General features: G+C 44.3%; 1 protein-coding gene across 2 annotated transcripts in view; it reads left to right on the forward strand.

The window, feature by feature from the left end:
• Positions 1-21280, forward strand: part of epas1b (endothelial PAS domain protein 1b) — a 91685-nt gene that overhangs the window by 42411 nt on the left and 27994 nt on the right. For both annotated transcript variants that reach the window (XM_051650936.1, XM_051650935.1), the window contains exon 3: positions 12121-12269. In XM_051650936.1, coding sequence (XP_051506896.1) covers positions 12121-12269 — 149 coding nt within the window. The remainder of the gene's footprint in view (positions 1-12120; positions 12270-21280) is intronic.

A 21280-nucleotide genomic window follows, 5' to 3' on the forward strand; every position in this document is an offset into this window, starting at 1 on the left:
AGAGGGTGCCCCGTCCCTGAGAAAGAAGGTCCATCCTCAGGGGAATTCGCCGGGGGGAGCTGTCGCGAGGAGCTTGAGGTCCGAGAACCACGTCTGGGTGGGCCAGTAGGGTGCTACCAGAACGACCTGCTCCTCATCCTCCCTGAACTTGCACAGGGTCTGTGCAAGCAGGCTCACTGGGGGAAACGCATATTTGCACTGGCCAGGGGGCCAGCTGTGTACCAGCGCGTCTATGCCGAGGAGAGCCTCGGTGAGGGCGTATCAGAGCGGGCAGTGGGAGGATTCTTGGGAGGCGAACAGGTCCACCTGCGCCCATCCGAATTAACTCCAAATCAGTTGGACCACCTGAGGGTGGAGTCTCCACTCTCCCCTGAGGATAACCTGCCGTGACAGCGCGTCCGCTGTAGTGTTGAGGTTGCCCGGGATGTGAGTGGCTCGCAACGACTTGAAGTGCTGCTGACTCCAGAGGAGGAGATGGCGGGCGAATTGTGACATACAACAAGAGCGCAGACCACCTTGGCGGTTGACATATGCTACCATTGCCGTGTTGTCTGTCCAAACTAACACGTGCTTGCCCTGGATCAACGGCCGGAACCTCCGCAGGGCGAGCAGAATTGCCAACAACTCGAGGCAGTTGATGTGCCAATGCAGTCGCGGGCCTGTCCAGAGGCTGGCGGCTGCGTGCCCGTTGCAAACAGCACCCCAGCCTGTTTTGGAGGCGTCTGTCATGACCACGACGCGCCTGGAGACCAGTTCTAGAGGAACACCTGCACATAGAAACGAGAGGTCGGTCCAATGGCTGAAAAGACGGTGACAGACTAGCATGATGACCACGCAATGTGTCCCATGGCGCCATGCCCATCTCGGGACTCGAGTTTGGAGCCAGTTCTGAAGCGGCCTCATATGCATCAACCCGAGTGGGGTGGCCACCGCCGAGGATGCCATATGCCCCAGGAGCCTCTGAAAAAATTTCAGTGGAACTGCTGTTTTATGTTTGAACGCCTTCAAACAGGCCAGCACCGACTGGGCGCGTTCGTTTGTAAGGCGCGCCGTAAAGGAGACTGAGTCCAACTCCAAACCGAGAAAAGAGATGCTCTGAACTGGGAGGAGCTTGCTCTTTTCCCAGTTGACCCGAAGCCCTAGTCGGCTGAGGTGTGAGAGCACCAGGTCCCTGTGTGCACACAACACATCCCAAGAGTGAGCTAAGATTAGCCAACCGTCGGGATAGTTGAGGATGCGAATGCCCACTTCCCTTAACGGGGCAAGGGCAGCCTCTGCGACCTTCGTAAAGACGTGAGGAGACAGGGACAGGCCGAAAGGGAGGACTTTGTACTGATACACCTGACCCTCGAATGCAAACCGCAGGAAGGGTCTGTGTCGAGGAAGGATCGAGACATGGAAGTACACATCCTTCAGGTCTACTGCCGCGAACCAATCTTGATGCCGGATGCTCACCAGAATGCGTTTTTTCGTCAGCATCTTGAACGGGAGTCTGTGTAAAGCCCGGTTCAGTACTCGCAGGTCCAAGATTGGCCGCAACCCACCGCCTTTTTTTGGTACGATGAAGTTGGGGCTGTAAAACCCTTTTATTCATCTCGGCTGGAGGGACAGGTTCTATCGCGCCCTTCTGTAGGAGGGTGGCGATCTCCGCGCGCAAGGTGGCAGCGTTTTTGCTCTTGACCAAGATGAAGTGAATACTGCTGAACCTGGGCGGGCGCCTGGCAAACTGAATCGCGTAGCCGAGTCGGACAGTCCAGATCAGCCATCGCGACGGATTGGAAAGCGCAAGAATAAACCCGTGGACGGTAGTCATGGTGACGACCGTACACACCGGGTATGTGACACAGGGAGGAAGGAAGCCGCTCTTTTGCTGGACTGTTGGGTAGCGGAGGGTTCCACTCTAACCCGACGCTCGCGGCCGCCCGGGAAAGCATGTCCGTCATTTCAGTATCGGCCTGTGACTGGGCAATCGTCCCCGAAGGGGGAAGCCCAGCTGAGGCTTCTGCGTCCGACTGGACAAGCCCGTTCTCCGATGCTTCACTCGAGAGCTCATCATCTTCGTGGGCTCCGAACAAGAAGCCAGACTCGCCGTGAGATGAGCCGGCGAACTCATCCGGAAGCCCAGTTGGGGCAGACGAGCGTGCTGGCGAATGGGAGGTCTGCGGGGGATACCTGGCGGAGACGATCCCATTGGGGTCCCCAAATCGCCCCCAGTGCTAGCCGTGCTGGCCTCATACCCGTAGGTAGAAGGACCGAGGCGGGGAGCTTTCTTACGAAAGCAAGCTGCAACTGCAACGTTGCCATGGTCATGTTCTCGCAGTGAGAACATGAACCATCCACAAACGCTGCCTCCGTGTGGGTCACGCCCAGACACAAAAGACAGCGATCATGACTATCCGAAGTTGAGAGATAACAACCAGAACCAAGAATAACACACAATCGGAAAGGCATCTTTAAAAAGGCGCGTCTTTAAAAAGACGTTCCGTGTGTGCCGCTCTTTTAGAGAAATATATACTCTTTTAGAGGAGGAAAAGCTCTTTCAGAAAATATACTCTCTTGTTTTTCTGCCAAAGCACCCAGGAACATTCTCTGCAGTGCACCAGTGCAGAGGTGGGAGAAGCCGCTGAAATGCGCCGTCAGATCCAGCAGAGGTGAAGATAAGTAGTATTCAGCTCAATGAGCATGACCGTTCAGCTCCGAAGAGAAAATCTGAATGAGTGGCTGCATACCAGCTCCTTTTATACCTGTATGTCTGGGGGAGTATGTCTTTTTATCAAAGACCAGAGCTGTCTCGGGCTCCCAAGAGTGACCCCTAGTGTCACTACATCGACACAACGTCGAGTGAGTGACAGATAGGGAAACATTGATTTCAGTCTTTAACATTTGTTGGAAATCAGGATTTTGCAAAAGGGATACATTAAAGCGCCAACTATATGATTTTTTTTCTCTGTATGTGGCAACATCTCTAAACTCACCAGGGCGTGATATGAGACTAAAATGTTTCCAATTGAGTAGTCAACAACAGATGAAATGAGGGATTTAGATATCAAGAACAAATCTACTGTTTTCTAGAATAAATCTTATGAACTGATGAACAAAATTTATAGTCCCTACCAGATGGGTTCAAAAGTTGCCAGATATCTGCAAGACCAAGATTTTTACACATCCTGTGAAGCGTCAGTGTTGCTCTAGGGGGCTTACACACTTTTGCTTCACTATGATTAAGGATTGAGTCCATCAATAAATTAAAGTCTCCTCACAATATTATATCATGAGGGGTGCCAGCGGTTTGCAACATCCCTTCAAGATCTATAAAAAAGCCCTGATCATCAACGTTAGGTGCGTAAATATTAGCCAAAATCAACCTTTGCCCCTGAATGTCTGCTAAAACAATAATGACTCTTCCTATTTTATCTTTAATCTGTTTGAAAAATTTGAATTGTTGATGTTTATTTATCAGTATAATGACTCCACTACTCTTACTTGAACCAACACTAAAGAAAACATGTCCACCCCATATCTTCCCAAATTTTTCAGCATCCTGTGGGGAAAGATGCATTTCTTGAAGAAAGACTATATAATATTTATTACGCTTAAGAAAATAAATAACCTTCCTTTTTTATGGGGTGCCCCAACCCATTCACATTCCATGTGGAGAGAGATAATCCACTCATATTAACATTTGACATATTGATATAATAAAAAAAAATTGTGTTTCAAAAGCAAGATTATACAGACCACATTCCCCATTAATGCAACAATCAAGCCCCGAACTTCCCCCCGAACAAAACAAACAGAAAAAAGAAAAACGTGCGCATTAACCCCACACACAACAGCGCCAACTGTAAAAGACATACTTTATGTGAGCATGTAGATATTTTGTGGTCATCCATAGTGTCAATTCTCAATCTGGCCAGGAACTTCAGTGTAAAAGTGATCTTCCATCAATGCAAAAGTTTCTTGGAGTGTCATGCCACAAAACAAATTCCAGCCACTAGGTGGAGCCAACGCAGAAAGAAACAAAAAATGGCGCCCAGCTTCCTTAGACAGTCGAGACACTGAACAGCGAGTCAGTTCATTCACATAAAAAACGGCCAACTCACCCATAGTTTGTATGAAGGCCAGTGCCTTTTTGGAGCATAAAAATACTTTGCTGCCGTCCTTGGTGTCTATTCTCAGTTTGGCCGGAAACATCAGTGCAAAAGCGATCTTCCGTTGATGTAAGAGTTTCTTACATTCCTTGAACCGATCACGTTTCTCTCTTGTCAAATTCGCAAAATCCGGGAACAAGAAAATATTGTGATTCTTCCAAGAAAGCTTTCCTTTGCTCCTCGCCTTGCGTAACACAAGATTTTATCGGATGATCTCAGAAATTTGGCCAGAATTGATCGGGCCTGTCTCCCTTAGCAGATCTCCATGCCGGATCCCTGTGAGCTCACTCGATTTCCAGCTTATGGCCTGTTATCTCGAGTAGACTCGGGAAGAGCTCCTCCAGGAATTTCACCATATCTCTGCCCTCTTCATGCTCAGGAATTCCAACAATCCATATATTGTTCCTTCAGTTCCTATTTTCGAGATCTTCCAGTTTTTCCAAAATATATTCCAAGTATGTTTTGGAGACGGGCGGATTAGCGGATAATTCCCTCTCCGATGACTCCAGATAATCGATTTGTTTCTCAACATCTGCCACTCTTGTGACCAACTCAGAGAATTTTGTTTGCATCGCCGTAATCGATTGACATATTACAGCGAGATCTTCCAAGTCAGCAACAACCTTCGTCAGCATCACCGAGATGTTGGACAGTTGACACTGGATTTCTTCTCCCGACATGCTTCCCAAATCGAGTCCCCGGCTCGCAGGGCTGCCAGAGGCCTCAGCTTGAGCACATAAGTGTCTTTTAATGTCTCCAGAGTCTGAGGATTTTGACTTCTTTGCCATGTTTACCTCAAAGAGCAAATATGTAACTGGATGTATCGAATCTCACCGGTTATAACATGAAAATAATCAAAAAACCAGCAAAGTGCGCAGAGCTAGCCTCTCACACGTCTGCTGCTTTTTTAATTTGGTGCTAGAAAATCACTTGCCATTATATCAAACACAGCTGAAAGCTATTTGATTTATTAAATTAAGCTTAACATTGTCTTTGTGTTTGAGTTGCCACAGTATGCAATAGACTAGCATGTCTTAGAGTCAATATTATGTCAAAAATGGCAAAAAAGAAACAGCTTTCTCTAGAAACTCGTCAGTCAATAATTGTTTTGAGGAATGAAGGCTAAACAATGCTTGAAATTGCCAAAAAACTGAAGATTTCATACAAAGGTGTACACTACAGTCTTCAAAGACAAAGGACAACTGGCTCTAACAAGGACAGAAAGAGATGTGGAAGGCCAGATGTAAAACTAAACAAGAGGATAAGTACATCAGAGTCTCTAGTTTGAGAAATAGACGCCTCACATGTCCTCAGCTGACAGCTTCATTGAATTCTACCCGTTCAACACCAGTTTCATGCACAACAGTAAAGAGAAGACTCAGGGGTGCAGGCCTTATGGGAAGAATTGCAAAGAAAAAGCTACTTTTGAAACAGAAAAACAAAAAGAAAAGGTTAGAGTGGGCAAAGAAACACAGACATTGGACAACAGATAATTGGAAAAGAGTGTTATGGATCTTAACCCTATTGAGCTTTTGTGGGATCAGCTAGACTGTAAGGTGCGTGAGAAGTGCCCGACAAGACAGCCACATCTATGGCAAGTGCTACAGGAAGTGTGGGGTGAAATGTCACCTGATTGTCTGGACAAAATGACAGCTAGAATGCCAAGGATCTGCAAACTTGTCATTGCTGCACGTGGAGGATTTTTTGATGAGAACTCTTTGAAGTAATTTAAGAAGTTCTGAATGTATATATATATATATGTATACAGTATATTATTATATTATAATTATATATTCAATAATTGTTTTCTTTATTTGGGGGCCTTTCTTTGAACAAAAGATGAGAACAAATGATGGCACCACAGATGGCTGCTTCGGTGTGGAGCTCTCTAGTGTTTTTGTTACTTTTGTTTGTTTGTCATGTTTTTTGTCACTCTTTCTTGATCAGTTTTACCAGAGATAAACTGCTGAATATTCGGCAGAGCATGCCTTTTTTGCCGTCATTTGGTTATTCAGACGTTTTATTAGACATCTTAGTTGGAGGCGCAGTGGTGCTCTACAAGCGATCCAAATGACACGCTAGGGAAGCAAGCCGTCGTGCTTGTGAAGCTTCGTCAATGCAGTTTTATGACTCCACTGTCAAGTTTTCATCTGGCGAATGTCCACTCCCTCACCAAAAAAATAGACGAACTTCTTCTGCTCACTCAAACAAATAAGGACTTTTCTAACTCCTCTGCTCTGTGTTTCACGGAAACCTGACTGAATGAAGCCATCCCGGACAGCGCGTTTCATCTGCCGGACTTCCAGCTGTTCAGAGCGGGGAAAGCGAGAGGTGGTGGAACATGCTTTTACATCAACGAATGTTGGTGTACAGATGTAACAGCATTGAAAAAGATGTGCTGTCCTAGTTTAGAAGTGCTCTTCATCAACTGTAAGCCTTTCTACTCACCGCAGGAGTTTTCCTCATTCATTCTGATGAGTGTGTACATTCCGCCAAAATGCGTGCATGAACGCAGCTTCACATCACAGACAGGGAGCAACAACACCTGGACTCACTTATTAATATTCTGGGAGATTTTAATAAAGCTAACCTCACCCATGAACTGCCAAAATACATACAACACATCACGTGCCCCACCAGAGACAGAAATATACTGGACCACTGCTACACCACTCTAAAGGTTGCATATCGCTCTGTCCCACGTGCAGCTTTAGGACTCTGATCACTGTCTGGTTCATCTTCTCCCGACCTACAAGCAGAAACTAAATTCAGCTAAACCTGTAGTAAGTGTTGTAAAGAGATGGACTAATGAAGCTGCAGCCACAGACCTGGATGAGCTCACAGATGCTGTTATATCATATATCAGTTTCTTTGAGGATATTTGCATACCTACTAGGACATTTTTATCATTCAATAATGATAAACCATGGTTTTCAGGAAAACTCAGACAGTTTTGACTTGCCAAAGAGGATGCTTACTGAAGTGGGAATAAAATATTGTACAACCAGGCCAGGAACACACTTACTAAGGAAATCAGAGTGGCTAAAAGAAGCTACTCAGAAAAGCAGAAAAAAATTTTTTCAGCCAACGATCCTGCATCTGTGTGGAAAGGCCTGAAAATCATCACCAAGTACAAAACACCTTCCCCTCGCTCTGTAGAGAGTCAACTAATGGCTGATGAACTGAATGTGTTTTACTGCAGGTTTGAAAAGCCCAGTCTCACAACCCTCCCCCGCTCTGATCTTCACTTCCCACACACACCAACACCTCCTGGAACACCCCTCCTCCCCCATTCTGCTACTCAGTCTGCACTTATGATCTGTGAGGAGGATGTGTGCCAGGTCTTTCGGAAACAAAAGTCTAGGAAAGCTTCAGGCCCAGATGGTGTTTCACCTGCCTGTCTGAAAGTCTGCATTGACCAACTGGCCCCCATCTTCACACAGATCTTCAACAGATCACTGGAGCAGTGTGAAGTTCCCTGCTGCTTCAAATGGTCCACCATCATTCTGGTCCCCAAAAAACCCAAAATCACAGGACTTAATGACTACAGGCCTGTCACTCTCACGTCTGTGGTAAAGAAGTCGTTTGAGAGACTGATTTTGGCCTACCTGAAGGACATCACTGGACCCCTACTGGAACCCTTCAGTTTGCTTAACGAGCAAACAGGTCTGTGGATGATGCTGTCAATATGGGACTGCATTATATCCTGCAAAACCTCAACAGACCTGGGACTTACGCAAAAATCCTATTTGTGGACTTCAGTTCAGCTTTCAAAACCATCATGCCTGATCTTCTCTCATCCAAATTGACCCAGCTTTCCGTGCCCACTCCAATCTGTCGATGGATCACCAGCTTTCTGACAGATAAGCAGAACAGCTGGCTGTCTGGTGCAGTCACAACAACCTTCATCAGTGGAGATGATAGTGGTCTTCAGCTTCATAGCAGCTTCACTGGTTATAAAAGGAGCAATCCAATATTCCTGATCTCTCCACTAAGGAAATTATTATGAGCATCTAAACTACTCTACAATTGAATCTCCTCTCTTGCATAGACGCTCAGTATCAACACATCTGGTTAAGTCACTTTAGGTTTTAGCTAGTAGTGTTGAACAACTTTGTTATTGTTTACATCCTTGAAATGGTCTATACACGTGTATTCTGATCAACTGCTTATTCAGCTTATTGCTAAACAGCAGTGATTTCATGTAGATTTGCAGTAATCTTAAAAAAATACCAGTTATAATTGTCGTTAATAATAAATGCCCTATCTACAATATATAAAAAAGACAAAATTGCCTTTATTGTAGTGAGAGCCATAAGTGAGTGGTATGGTTACATTTGGTACAATTATCACATGCAAAAGCCTGTTTTGGAGGGTGTGTCCAACATATTTGCACATGTGGTTATTTGCACAGTTTTTCTTAGTAAATCATCTGCAATAGGCCCACAAAGTGCACACGCAGTTTGATCCTAGTGAATTGGATCTTAGTAAATAATGACCTATGTCTCTAAGAATTACTTAGTTGTCATGTAATATCTCATATATGGCAAACAGAAACAGAACTGCCACTGGTGCCCCCTTAAAAAAAAGGTGCAGGTGCCCCTGTGCTTAGTTACATGGTACAAACAGAAAAGGATAGTGAAAGAGAGAGTGAAAGAGAGAGGGAGAGTGGGGATACAGACATTGAAAAGCAGCCCTGTCAGTATGAGATGGCACATCAGATTGTGTTATCTTCAGGTCTATGAGCTCCGTGCTGGAAGCATGATTGGTGCTTTCTTTAAGGCTGGCACTTTCCATCTTGGGCCAGCCAAAACACAAGCCAACCCTGGCGCCACATTCATCCCTTCCTCCTCCTCCAAACATCACCCTACCCATGCTGAGGGCGCATGGGAAACACCTTTTACATAAGATCCTCCGTCCCCTATAAGCACTGATGTATAGAACTGATTTAATCACCAAGTGAATCACTCTTTTCACCCATGCAAGGGCTGCTTGATAAACGTCTGTTAAGAAATAAGTTGTTTGTGAGACGCAAACACATTGACATCAGTGCATTAAAGACTTTTGTTATTTTAAGTATGATTCTTTTGAGACACATTTCACAACTAAATACAGTGGCCCAAAAATAGTATGGACACTTTAATATGTTTAAATATATAAGCCACACTTAAATATGTTTTAATGTCTTCAGCTTGAACAAAAAAATAATCAAATCATGTGGCATTCAAAACATGTGGTGTTTTAAAGAAAAAGAGCACAAATAGTTTTAAAGAAAAATATTTCAAGAAAATATATTTTGTAAGGTTTCAAGCTATAAAACAATAGATATATTGTTCAAATAGTATTCTGACACTTCCTTGTTGTCAGATGTTATTGGAACATGTCCATTGGTAGTATGATGAACTACACCTGTGGATGCTCTACTAGGACACCTGTGTGAACTTGAGGAGAACTGACTTCATACATCCTCTAAAAATTAATTGGGATGAGTTGATTTGAAGTCATTGAAAAAAAAATGGTTGAGAAAAGTCAAGTTAGCTTACCTGAGAAAAGCATAATTTGTTTGCAAATGCTACTTTTTGATATTTTGATATCTTTGCAATGACATTTTTACATTTTCAAATGTGACTTAGATGTAAATGTGAGTATCTAAGTGCTTTTTAGGGGTCACTGTATGCTTATGTAAAATTGGATAATTTTTATGCTGAAAACTATACGCATGGGCTGTTGTTGACGGATTTATCAGTGAAAGGCTTCAAGAGGCCATTTCCTTCAGTCCATTCTGTCCAAAGTTTAGAGGTCAGAGGTTTGTAGATTTACGTGGAAATTGTGTCATAACAACTTTCTGTTATGACACAATAAACAAGTTATTGAGTACATTTATTGTTTTATTTTGTGTTATTTTATTTGGAGTTTTTTAATTGCTGTTTTGTTTTTAATTAAGTTTATTTTTTGACAGATTCTTTTTCTTGTTTAAGCACAAATAAAAAAAATGTATAGTAAGTATTTTTTTACTTAGAAAAATTATCCTAATTCAAGATTTATTTTCTGAAAGCCAGTCTTTTTGTCATGCACAGTTTTGTTTCTTAAAGGTACGCTACAGAGGATTTCATGTTTTATTTTTTATTAGAAATGACAATACCATTATTGAGCAAATATATAACAAAATAAAACATGATCAAATCTTTGTTACATTAAGAGCTGTTGGGTTCGTTTTGGTAGGAAATGGTAGCAAATAACATGTTTTGTTTTGTTTGTGACATGACAGACACATTTAGACAGACCTTTTTAGTTCTGTATTATGTAAGGCAACTACAAATAAGGTGGTCTGAAACATCTTCCTGAATGTAATTTTGATGGATGCAAGTGTTGCCAGATGTTCTTCATGACAAGCAATATCAATATTAGAATGAAAATATAAGATCCCAGACCGTTATTCATCCCTATAGATACATGTCTATCTATCATAAAAACAGATTCAATGATTTCAATTTGATAGATGATTAGTCATCTGGATGCCGTTTTATCTCAAAATGAAAGCCATGGTGCAAGACGTAACCTTAACTCTTTTGGGGCCACAGTCTCTGGGCGTGGACCAGATCCAGCACTGGGACCTCAGTCTAGGCCTTGAGAAAGTTTCTTATCTGGAGGAAGCACACTGGAGCAATCACAGGCTTCCGACTCCCTGGTGTGGAGGCGCTCTGTTCTCCATGTCCTTGTGCTCTCCACCTCCCTCCTGAAGCTCTGCTAGCTTTGTACTGTACTGTTTTACCACAGTCTGGCACAGCATTAAGATTTAAGTGCTGGTATTACCATTGTGTTTCAATGTTGTTCTTTTCAAATGGTCAGTTGACTTTATTATAGGGAATGATATATACTGGCCAACTAGAGACCACTAGTGAAAATGTTTTTGTTTTGCATTCTTTTCGATTTCAAAACAACATTTATCATTATAAATTACATTGTCATAATAGCAATTTGAGTGAAAAGTTGAATTGGATTGACATTTAGTTTGACACTTTGCATGATTTGAGAATAAATAAAAACAACAGAAATGTAATGTGACTTTTAGACCCCACTTCATAAATGTAAGGTATATGCTACACTTTTTGTATGAGAAAAAAAAAACACACATACAAAGCCAGTATTACCGAGTATGTGCCTATATATTGTATATTTGCTTTGCTCTTTGAAAGTTTGTGTATGTTTCCAAAAGTGCATATGATTTTCAGAGAAGCATAACTGGTAAATATTGGCTTTGATTGCATAAGCCCCTCTCAAGTGTTTGTCACAGATGTGGGTTTTGCACATACAAGGTAAAAGCTGGAGTTTGTCTCTTTAAACTGGCAGACTGTACAGATTGAGTGGCATTGAAACAGCAGGGCATTGTAGCTGTTTGTGTGGGTTTATGTGCATATTTGTTGTGCATGTTAGTATATGTGTGTGTGAAGTGACAGAAGAGAGGTCAGTGTTGTTACATAGTAGCAGGATAAAGTTGCTGTTGTTTATTTTGGATGTCTGCCAGGGACAGAACAAGACGAGCGAGTGTGCACACACTCGCAAACCTATATGTGTTCACAAACATACATACATATATTTAATCAGTATTTTTGCAGTATAAATATCTAAACATCCTTTAAACAAGATAAATTTACTTTATGTGCATGTGATATTAAGATGTTTTCAGATAATATGTCTCGAATTAAGTTTATTTTTCTTACCTTTTTGGCAAATTGTTTAAATATAAACAAACATAATTGAGGATAAACAAGTTAAATTAACAGAATTAACTAGATAACAATTTGACAGTGGTCTAAGAGAAATAAAGTTAATTCGAGATAAATTAAAAAAAAAAAAGTTTTCAAGTTAATACTGACAAAAATACTGATTAAGAAAATGATTTCTTGCAGTGTACACACACTCACAAACACACACATTGTAAAAGTCTCATGTTTTTGTTGTGTTTCAGGCTGTGTCAACACCACAGAGACAGGGGTAGACAGACTGATGGACACTTGGTATGTGAAGTCCCTGGGCGGATTCATTACCGTGGTAACATCAGATGGAGACATGATCTTCTTATCGGAAAACATCAACAAATTCATGGGCCTCACACAGGTGAGTTTTGACACATACTGGATCAGAGCCCCAAAAATTGGTCAATACATTCGGGACAGTTTTTGCCAAAACATACAGATACTGAACTATAAGACCCTTTCACATGACTTAAAGACCCTTTGAAAATCTTTTGTGTTCTGTGGCATTTAGTCCATGTTTATTAGCATTGAAGACATCTATGGCATTCTGCTCCTAAAAGTCATCAAACTGAACTTTAATCAGATATACGCATTTAAAATTTACAATCTCTTCTGGGAAAATGGAGCAAAAATATTGATGACTTATCATTCACTAGATTTTTGTGCAATCAGATTCTCTCTCATATGAAAATGCCCCTCTCCCTAATACCACCTGCAATGGACTAGCAAGAAGCAAATCATGGTTGATGTAACTAAAACCTATTGGCTTGTAGTAAAAAAGCATCCATATCAAGTGTAAGCCCATTGATATGACCTGCCCATACTTCTTGTTTCAGTAGGAAATATCTCTGTACAGGAAACTGTGCTCACCGAGCCATTTCATTTCAAATCTTTTAACACAAACGTGTTATAGATAGCGTCACAAATTTCCTCTGAATGTCATGCCTTGACGTTGTTTCAAGCTCGATGCGTCATACAAATTGCCCAGTAATTGTTGACTGAGCTTCGAAAGGTCAGTCGAAAACAAGGACAGAGTTCAAAATAGTTTGGAATTTGAGCTTTGTTGAGTTATAACACTTGACCTGTGTGCAATTCAGGCACATTAGGGAACGCTAACCTGAGTCATGTGAAAGAGCCTTTAGTCCCGTTAGAATCTGCTAGGTCTGCTGTTTGTCTCTTTAGCATTTTTACATTTCCTTTGGGTTCACTTAATCACAGGCAGACGAGATGCCTTTATGAACCACAGAACAAGCCCATTTCCTTCAAGCACTGGATAGGAGGAAGGATGTGTCACTTTAGTCATACCCTTGCAGAAGCTTAGCCTCTGGCTCTTGGACTTATCTACTAGCTACAATTGCTTCCTTGCACATGGCTTCAGTTTTTGGGAAACTATGGCCTGTTATCAGTTTGTTATCAGAGAGATTCTCATTACTAGAAGATCCATTATGCATGAAACCTGTCAAGAACATGTCCAGGTTGCATTTCATCCCAAAATCAAAAAGTAAACTAAACTTAAAAGATACATTTAATTTAATTTAATTTAATTTAAAATATATTTATTTTATTTTTCCGATTAACACTTGTTATTGATTTCAACAAATGAAACAGAAAAGCAAAACATATATGCATAGAATCAACTTTTAACCCCCATTTTTCCCTTTCCCCCTCCCAATCCCCAACCCCACCCTGACCCCCAACAAACATCCCTGTGGTCAAAGCCAAAGTACACACAAAAAACAAAAAAAATATATATATATAATAAATAAAATAAAATGATAATCACGCACATTTAAAACTATAAATCCCTCTCCACTGCCCCTCGCCGAGAGCCTTCCAAAGAGGTCAAATAGCTGCCTCACTTCCTATTAAAAACGTCCAGGTTGCCTAGCCTTCTATCTGACATTTCTTCAAGTGCCACCACCCTGCCCATCTCCGTGCACCACTCCCAAAATGAGGGTGCTTCAGCCGACCTCCAGCCCCTAAGAATGATCTGTCTGCCAATCATAACACTGGCTAGGACCCAATTTCTTATGTATTCATCCCCTATATTAATGACCGCCCCATCGCCTAAAATACAAAGTCTGGGGCAAAATGAAATTTGAGTGCCCAATACGTCACATATAAAAGTCTGAACCCTCAACTAAAATTCTTTGATCTTAACACACCACCAAAAAACATGGGTTGTGTCCCATCTTCTGATTGGCATCACCAGCAGGTGGGTGTTTCTTTAAGACCAAGCCTATACAATCTAGAGGGGGTCCAATAGAATCGATGTAAAATCTTCCATAAGGCGTACCCTTGCATCTCTAGATGCAGACTTGATGTTTTTTAGAATCCTAGCCCACACTCCCTCCTCAAATACCAAGTTTAAATCTTTCTCCCATAATCTCTTGAGAGAAGTTGAAGCTCCATCCACCAGACTCTGAATTAGCAGGGAGTAATTCACTGATACCTCATGACCTTTTCCAAAAGCAGTAATCACCACTCCCAGAGTATCTGCCACTTTTGGGGGGTGTATGCTACTCCCAAAAATAGTACAGAGCAGGTGGCACAGTTGTAAATACCTAAAAAATTGAGACCTGGGAATCCCAAAATGTTGAACAATATTTTCAAAGGATTTCAACACTCTACTCTCATATAGGTCACCGAGCATATTAATCTCACTCACAATCCACTCTGTCCAGCAGAAAGGGGATTTAATACATAATTTTGGGTTCAGCCATATGCTCAAAGCAACATTTAAATAAAGGTCTGAATTAAACATTCTGGACACTTTTGTCCATACCGCACGCAAATGCGAGTTAACGGGGTGTAACTTAACTTCTCCGGTTAGTTTGATAGAAAGGCTTTGTAATGGCAAAATAGGGGCAAGAACTCCCTGTTCAATACAAAACCAGGCAGGGTCTCTCTCAGGTGGAAGCGACCAATGAGCCAAATGTCTGAGACCGAATGCATAATAATAAAGCAAAATCTTGGGTAGGCCTAGCCCACCTTTGTCAATCGGCCTATGTAACTTATTGAAATGTAATCTAGGATGCTTACCATTCCAAATGAATGACTTCGCTATTATATCAAATTGCTTGAAATAAGAGAGAGGGACATCTATAGGGAGAGTGTGGAGAGTGGGGCGAGCCGAGCGACGATTGTGCCAGGATGGACACCTGGAGCGAATTATCCTACCCAGCTGTTGGTGATTGCGGTGTTGGCGGGTGGGGGATAAAGCCGCAATGAGAGCTGCAGTTGAGAGAGACTCCGGGAGAGAGAGCGATACAATGAAGCTATGTGTGTTTATGTGGAGCTGAAAAGCACCTTGTTAATGTGTGTTTGTGTTGCTGAAAAGCAGTGGTGTTGAATGTCTTTGTTACACTGAAAAGTGCTGACAATAATGTGTCTCATGTTGGATGTTTGACCGGCTTCCGCTTCCTTCAGAGAGTCCACTTCCTTACACTGGTGCCGAACCCGGGACTTTGAAGGATGACCATGCTGTCCTGGAGACCTCGCTTCTCCCTCAAGAACGCGACGCCGAGGATATACAATCTGGTGGTTCTGAAGGGGCTCGTCAGCAGGCTACCGAAAGGGAAGGCTGAGCGTGTCCAATACCATCGCCTGGCATTACTGACGGAGGTGTTCCAGCTGGCTGAGGAACGGGTGGGCGGCGTGTTCGGGAGTCGAGGAGTTTCTCTCTCTCTCTCTCTCCTTCTCTTGCTCCTCCCTCCCCCTCTCCTTCCCCTAGAGCTGTTCCTGTTTCACGGAGGCAGGGAAAACCATCCAGCGCTGGGTTGGCTAAAAGGGCAGTGGCTCTTCTCCAGAAATGGGGGGGAGTAAGGCACAGGCCAGAGAGTTCCCTGGCCTGTGTCAGGCAATGGGGGTATGTGGAGGGCTACAACGAAGCTATGTGTGTTTATGTGGAGCTGAAAAGCACCTCGTTAATGTGTGTTCATGCTGCTGAAAAGCAGTGGTGTTGAATGTCTTTGTTTCACTGTAAAGTGCTGACAATAAAGTGTCTCATGTTTGGCCCCGAATAAACCCCACCTGATCTATATGTATAAGAGATGTCATTACTTTACTTAATCGGTGAGCCAAACCTTTTTACAATATTTTAACGCCTAGCTGGATCAGGGAAATTGGATGATAACTCTTACACTCACTTGGATCTTTGTCCTTTTTAAGAATCAGACTGATCTGGGCTTGTGTCATGGTTGGCGGAAGCTTTCCATTCTTTAATGATTCCGTATAGACTTCTAGCAAAAGTGGAGCCAGTTCTGTAGCATAAGATCTAAAAAAATTCAGTGGCAAAGCTGTCTGGTCCCCAAGCCTTGCATGTAGGCAAGGCCTTAATTACCTTGCCAAGCTCCTCTAAGGTTATCTCAGAATCAAGATATTTTTTTTGCTCAGCCGACAGTTTAGGAAGTTCTAATGGATCCACAAAGTTTCTAATATCCTCTTCAGTACACGAAGATGTGGAACTATAAAGATCATGATAGAATTCTTTAAAAGCATTATTAATATCAGTGGCCGAGGTAAATATTTCACCACCAGCAGATTTCACTGAGGGAATGGTGGAAAAAGACTCTCTCTGTTTTATATTTCTAGCCAGAGTTTCCCTGCCTTATCCCCCGACTCAAAGTATGACTGTCTTGCCCTGAATAGCCAAAACTCCACCTTCCGTGACAAAATAGTATTATATCTGTATTTCAATCAGGTCAATGCTCTGAGGCCATTAGATGACATTCTGTGTTTCTGCTCTGCCTCGGCACTTTTAATATTCCCTTCCAATTCCATGAGTTCTTCTCCTTTGGATTTTTTGGTTAATGCGGCATACTGTATGATCCGACCCCTAAGAACCACCTTAAGCGCCTCCCAAGCCACACCTACAGAGGATACTGAGGGCCAGTTGGTCTCCATATAGACACTGATTTCAGCCTTTAACATTTGTTGGAATTCAGGATTTTGCAAAAGGGATACATTAAAGCGCTAACTATATGATTTCCTTTTCTCCATATGTGGCAACACCTCTAAACACACCAGGGCATGATCTGAGACTAAAATGTTTCCAATTGAGCAATCAGCAACAGATGAAATGAGGGACTTAGATATAAAAAAAATATATATTCTAGAATAAATCTTATGGACTGATGAAAAAAATGTATAGTCCCTCCCAGGTGGGTTTAAAAGTCTCCAAATATCTGTAAGACCAAGATTTGTACACATCCTGTGATGCGTCAAAGATGCTCTTGGGGGCTTACACACATCTGCTTCATTATGATCAAGGACTGAGCCCATCAAAAGATTAAAGTCTCCTAATATTATATCATGAGGGGTGCCAGCTGCTTGCAACATCCCTTCAAGATCTATAAAAAAGCCCTGATCATCAACGTTAGGTGCATAAATATTAGCCAAAATAAGACTTTGCCCCTGAATTTCAGCTAAAACAATAATGACTCTTCCTAATTTATCTTTAATCTGTTTGAGACATTTGAATTGTAGATGTTTACTTAACAGCGTAATGACTCCCCTGCTCTTACTCAAGCCAGCACTAAAGAAAACATGCCCACCCCATATCCTCCCAAATTTTTCAGCTTCCTGTGGAGAAAGAAACACTATATCATATTTCTTATGCTTAAGAAGAGAAATAACCTTCCTTCTTTTTATGGGGTGCCCCAACCCATTCACATTCCACGTGGAGAGAGACAATCCACTCATATTAACATTTGACATTTTGATATGTAAGAAAATATAAATCATGTGTCAAAAACAAGATTATAAAGACCACATTCCAACATTAGTGCAACAATCAAAACCCGAACATCCCCAGAACCAAACAAACAGAAAAAAGAAAAACGTGCACATAAACCCCGCGCAAGACATTGCCAACTAGCATCCGTCCCTAAAAACTCAAACAGTCCATGCACACCTACAAGCACCCCCACGACAACTTTGCCGTCAGATTGCTCAAGTCCGGTGTTTCTATAAAAATTTTGTGAGATAGAATTACACAGCAAAAGATAATCTATAAAACAAACCATCTCGGTTACTGTCATAACCTCCATTCCCTGATGGAGGTAACGAGAAGTTGTGTCGATGTAGTGACACTTGGGATCACCCTTGGGAGCCCCAAACACCTCAGATCTTTGAGAAAAGGCCAATGAGAAAAGGCCAATGTCTATCGTAATGACGATGCGCCTGGACACTTGCTGTAGGGGAACTCCTGCCCGTAAAAATGCAAGGTCTGTCCGAGGGCTGAACAAGTGGTGGCAGATCGGTGTGATGGCCACGTGATGTGTGCCGCGGCACCATGCCAATCTCGGGACTCAAGTATGAATCCAGTGCTGAAGCGGTCTCACATGCATCAGCAACTCTCGAGAGTGAGCTAGAATCAGCCAGTCGTCGAGGTAGTTGAGTATGCGGATGCCCACTTCCCTTAACAGGGCAAGAGCTGCCTCTGCGACTTTCATGAAGACACGAGGGGACAGGGACAGGCCGAAGGGGAGGACCTTGTACTGATACGCCCAGCTGTCAAAAGCCAACCGTAGGAAGGGTCTGTGTCGAGGTAGAAGCAAAACATGAAAACACGCGTCCTTCAGGTCTACCGCCGTGAACCAATCTTGATGCCGGACACACGGCAAAATGTGCTTTGGTGTCAGCATCTTGAACGGGAGTCTGTGCAAGGCCCAGTTCAGAACTCACAGGTCCAAGATTGGCCGCAACCCACCGCCTTTCTACGGTATGATGAAGGGCTGTAAAACCCTTTCTTCATCTCGGCTGGAGGGACAGGCTCTATCGCGCCCTTGCGCAGAAGGGTTGCGATCTCTGCATGCAAGATGGCGGCGTTCTCGCCCTTCACCGAAGTGATGCAGATGCCGCAGAACCGGAGCGGGCACCTGGTGAACTGAATCGCGTAGCCGAGTCGGATGGTCCTGGCCAATGCAACGGGTTGGAAAGCGCTAGCATGCGTCCAAGCTCCGGGCAAGGGGCACTAAGGGGACGATCGCGTTTAACGTACCTGTGGGTGGGGCCTCGCGGCAGGAGGGAGAAGGGGATGCAACGTCGAGGAGCCTTGCTTCGTCTCGAACTCGTGGCTGCACTGAGGGGACCCTCGAAGCACTTACCTTGCTCCATGTACCCGGTGTCGGGGGGTCGGCGTTGGGGGAGGAGGGACTTTTTGACCATCCTCGTAGTCCGTCACAACCACCTGGCCATGGGTGTGAGTGTGGTGCGACCGGACTCGCGAAGGCGGGGGGCCCACAGCCCAGGTTCACGGTGTCTAAGTCGCAGGTGCTCAGTGCCCACTTGCTGTGATAACGGCAGTCGTAAACACTGGCTATGTGACCCAGGGAGTGAGGAAACTGATCTTTTATTGAGAATGTGGGTACCTAAATGAACATAAAAGAAAAGGAAACCAAGGATTTACCTCCCAGCCCTCCACCGGGGGATGATGTGGTCTGGATACCAGCTCCGGGTTTGCAGCAGATATCTCACTCCCCTTAGGAGCCTTGCGGGTCCTTGTGCCGGCCCGTGAGGTGGGGGGCGTCAGCTTCCTGCAGGGGGACGTCCTCGGCGAGCAGACGGGATACGGGATCTTGAGCCGTGCTGGAGCAAGATGTGTTGTATAGCCTCTGTCTGCTTCCACACTGCCGAGAACTGCTGGGCGAAGTCCTCGACAGTGTCGCCGAATAGGCCGATCTGGGAGATGGGGGTGTTGAGAAAGCGAGCCTTGTCCGCGTCCCTCATCTCGACCAGATTCAGCCACAGGTGGCATTCCTGGACCACGAGGGTGGACATCGCCTGCCTGAGTACTCGCACCATGACCTTCGTTGCCCAAAGGGCGAGGTCGGTCGCCAAGCGCAGCTCCTGCATCACCTCGGGATCAAGACTACCCACGTGCAGTTCCTTTAGTGCCTTGGCCTGGTGTACTTGCAGGAGGGCCATGGCATGCAGGGCAGAGGCAGCCTGACCAGCGGCACTGTAGACTTTGGCCGTCAGAGACGACGTCATCCTACAGGCCTTGGAAGGGAGTGCCGGGCGATCCCGCCCGGTGGCTATGCTTTGCGGGCACAGGTGCACCACAACCGCCTTATCCACCTGAGGGGCCACCGTATACCCATGGGCCGCCCCGCCATCGAGGGTAGTGAGAGCAGACGAGCTGGGAGGTTGGTTTCGGGCAGAAAAGGGTGCCCTCCACGACCTCATCAGCTCGTTGTGCACTTCCGGGAAGAAAGGGACCGGGGGTGGCGTGATGTGAGCGGCGCCCCAAACCCAGGAACCAATCATCTAGCCACAAGGGCTCAGGGGAGGGTGGAAGATTCCACTCCAACCCAACACACACGGCGGCCCGGGCAAGCATGGCGGTCATCTTGCCATCAGCCTCAGACTGGGCGGGTCGACCCGAAGGTGGCAGCCCAGTCGAGTCCTTGGCATCTGACATCGCCAGTAAGCTCTCTGATGCAGCAATCCAGCACTCATCCCGCTCCGGAGCTCCGAAAGAAAAACCGCTGGAATTCGCCGTATATCCAATAGCAAATGCTTCTTGGTAGGTGAATGGACCGGTAGTGGAAAACAGCTTGCTGACACACAGCTGCTCGGCTCCGAAGAAAAATCTGAATGAGTGGTTGCGAGCCAGCTCCTTTTATACCCGTATGTCCGGGGGAGTGGCATGCAAATTCCACTCGCCAATTCTCATTGGCCTTTTCTCAAAGATCTGAGGTGATTGGGACTCCCAAGGGCGACCCCTAGTGTCACTACAATTGACACAACGTCAAGTGAGTAACAGAAGGGGAACCCAGCCCACAGGAGGAATAAGCACATAGAGCATGTAGATTCATCCACAAAACTGTCCCGAAGGTGTGCCACTCTACAAAATAAACTCCAGTCGCTAGGTGGAACCAGCACAAAAAAAGCACGCAGAATCCTCAAACAGTCAAGCAAATGTTCAGTGAGCCGGTCCACTCGGCTGCAACGTGAGTACAACAAGATGACTTACTCCATTGACTTTATGAAGGACATCACTTGATGTGGGCGTATGAATGTTTTACGGCCATCTATTCTCAATTTGGCCAGGAGTATCAGTGCAAAAGCGACCTTCCGTTGATGTAAAAGTTTCTTGCATTCCTTGAATCAGTCGTGTTTCTCTCTTGTCGCATTCGCAAAGTCTGGTAACAAGAAAATGCTGTGGTTCTTGGTTTTCTTCCAAGTCAGCAGCGACCTTCGTCAGCATTGCCGACATGTTCAGCATCTCTCGCCGCATTTCCCGCACTTCCCCGACTAAATCGACAACCAGGCTTGCGGCCTGCTTGGGGGCGTATTTAAAGAAGTCATGACTTTTGATGATGACATTTTTATTATTTCAAAATGTTCCTTGAGGTTCACTTATAA

This window comes from Myxocyprinus asiaticus, chromosome 23 (genome assembly GCF_019703515.2).
Source record: "Myxocyprinus asiaticus isolate MX2 ecotype Aquarium Trade chromosome 23, UBuf_Myxa_2, whole genome shotgun sequence".
NCBI lineage: Eukaryota > Metazoa > Chordata > Actinopteri > Cypriniformes > Catostomidae > Myxocyprinus > Myxocyprinus asiaticus.